General features: G+C 39.7%; 1 protein-coding gene across 1 annotated transcript in view; it reads right to left on the reverse strand.

Moving 5' to 3' along the window:
* Window positions 1-707: 707 nt before the first annotated feature.
* Window positions 708-901, reverse strand: part of EMH_0038190 (uncharacterized protein) — a gene marked incomplete at both ends in the record, with an annotated part of 1,687 nt that continues 1,493 nt past the window's right edge. The window contains one exon of the mRNA XM_013495250.1: window positions 708-893. Within this exon, the coding sequence (XP_013350704.1) occupies window positions 708-893 (186 nt within the window). The remainder of the gene's footprint in view (window positions 894-901) is intronic.

The following is a 901-nucleotide window of genomic DNA, read 5'->3' on the forward strand; positions in this document are numbered from 1 at the left end:
TATATAGTTGGGGTGTATAGGCAGCTGGTATGATAGAAAAACCTAAAAAAAGGAGTTTTTGTTTTCTTTGTTTTTTTTTTTTTATAAATATTTGTATAAAGCATTTCACGAATATGAAACGCCAAGAGAAGATAAAAAGACGTTTAAAAAGCAGCAAACAAAGCGAGAAAAATAAAAAAAAAAACAAGAGAACAGACTATAGAATATAAGGAGAATAATAAAATAAAAAAGAAAGAGAAAGAAAGAAAGAAAGAAAAAGAAAGAAAGAGGTTGTTGTATAGTAGTTTGTTTATGAGGGTAATATCTCTCCTGTTATACTTAAATTAATAGCGTTAAGGTTCTGCTCACTCCCTTTTGCGCCGGAGAGAAAGAGAGCAATATTCTCGGGGAGAAGGAGACAATCTTTGACTCTTTCTAGTTCTTTAGGTCCCCTAGCAGCAGACCAGACCGGACCATTGAATGTATAGGACCGGTGGTTACCTGAAACCTGAAGAGAATAGCGGCTACAGTGGTGTCGAGGGTGTAAAGCTAAAAGAGATAAATAAAAAGATGCTTCACCCTCTACTCTGCGGTGTACACGCAGCACAAAATATTTACCGAAACAATGATAAAGCTGTTGCTGCCACACAAAGGATTCACAACCATCTAAAGATAAACACCCACCATCACCACCAATCAACTCATCTTCTTCTCTTATATTATTATATCTATTCTCTCTCCCTCCTTCTCCTGCTGCTGCTGCTGCTGCTGTTGCTGCAGGTCCTGCTGCAGAAGCAGCACCAGTACTGTTGCTGCTGCATGCACCACCACTGCTGCTGCTGCTGCTGCTGCTGCTGTTGCTGTTGCTGTTGCTGCTGTTTGTTTTCTTGCTTCTTCCTAGTCGCTTGGACCCTCTACAGTT

Source organism: Eimeria mitis, genomic scaffold (genome assembly GCF_000499745.2).
Source record: "Eimeria mitis Houghton genomic scaffold, Emh_scaff1494, whole genome shotgun sequence".
NCBI classification, from domain to species: Eukaryota; Apicomplexa; class Conoidasida; order Eucoccidiorida; family Eimeriidae; genus Eimeria; species Eimeria mitis.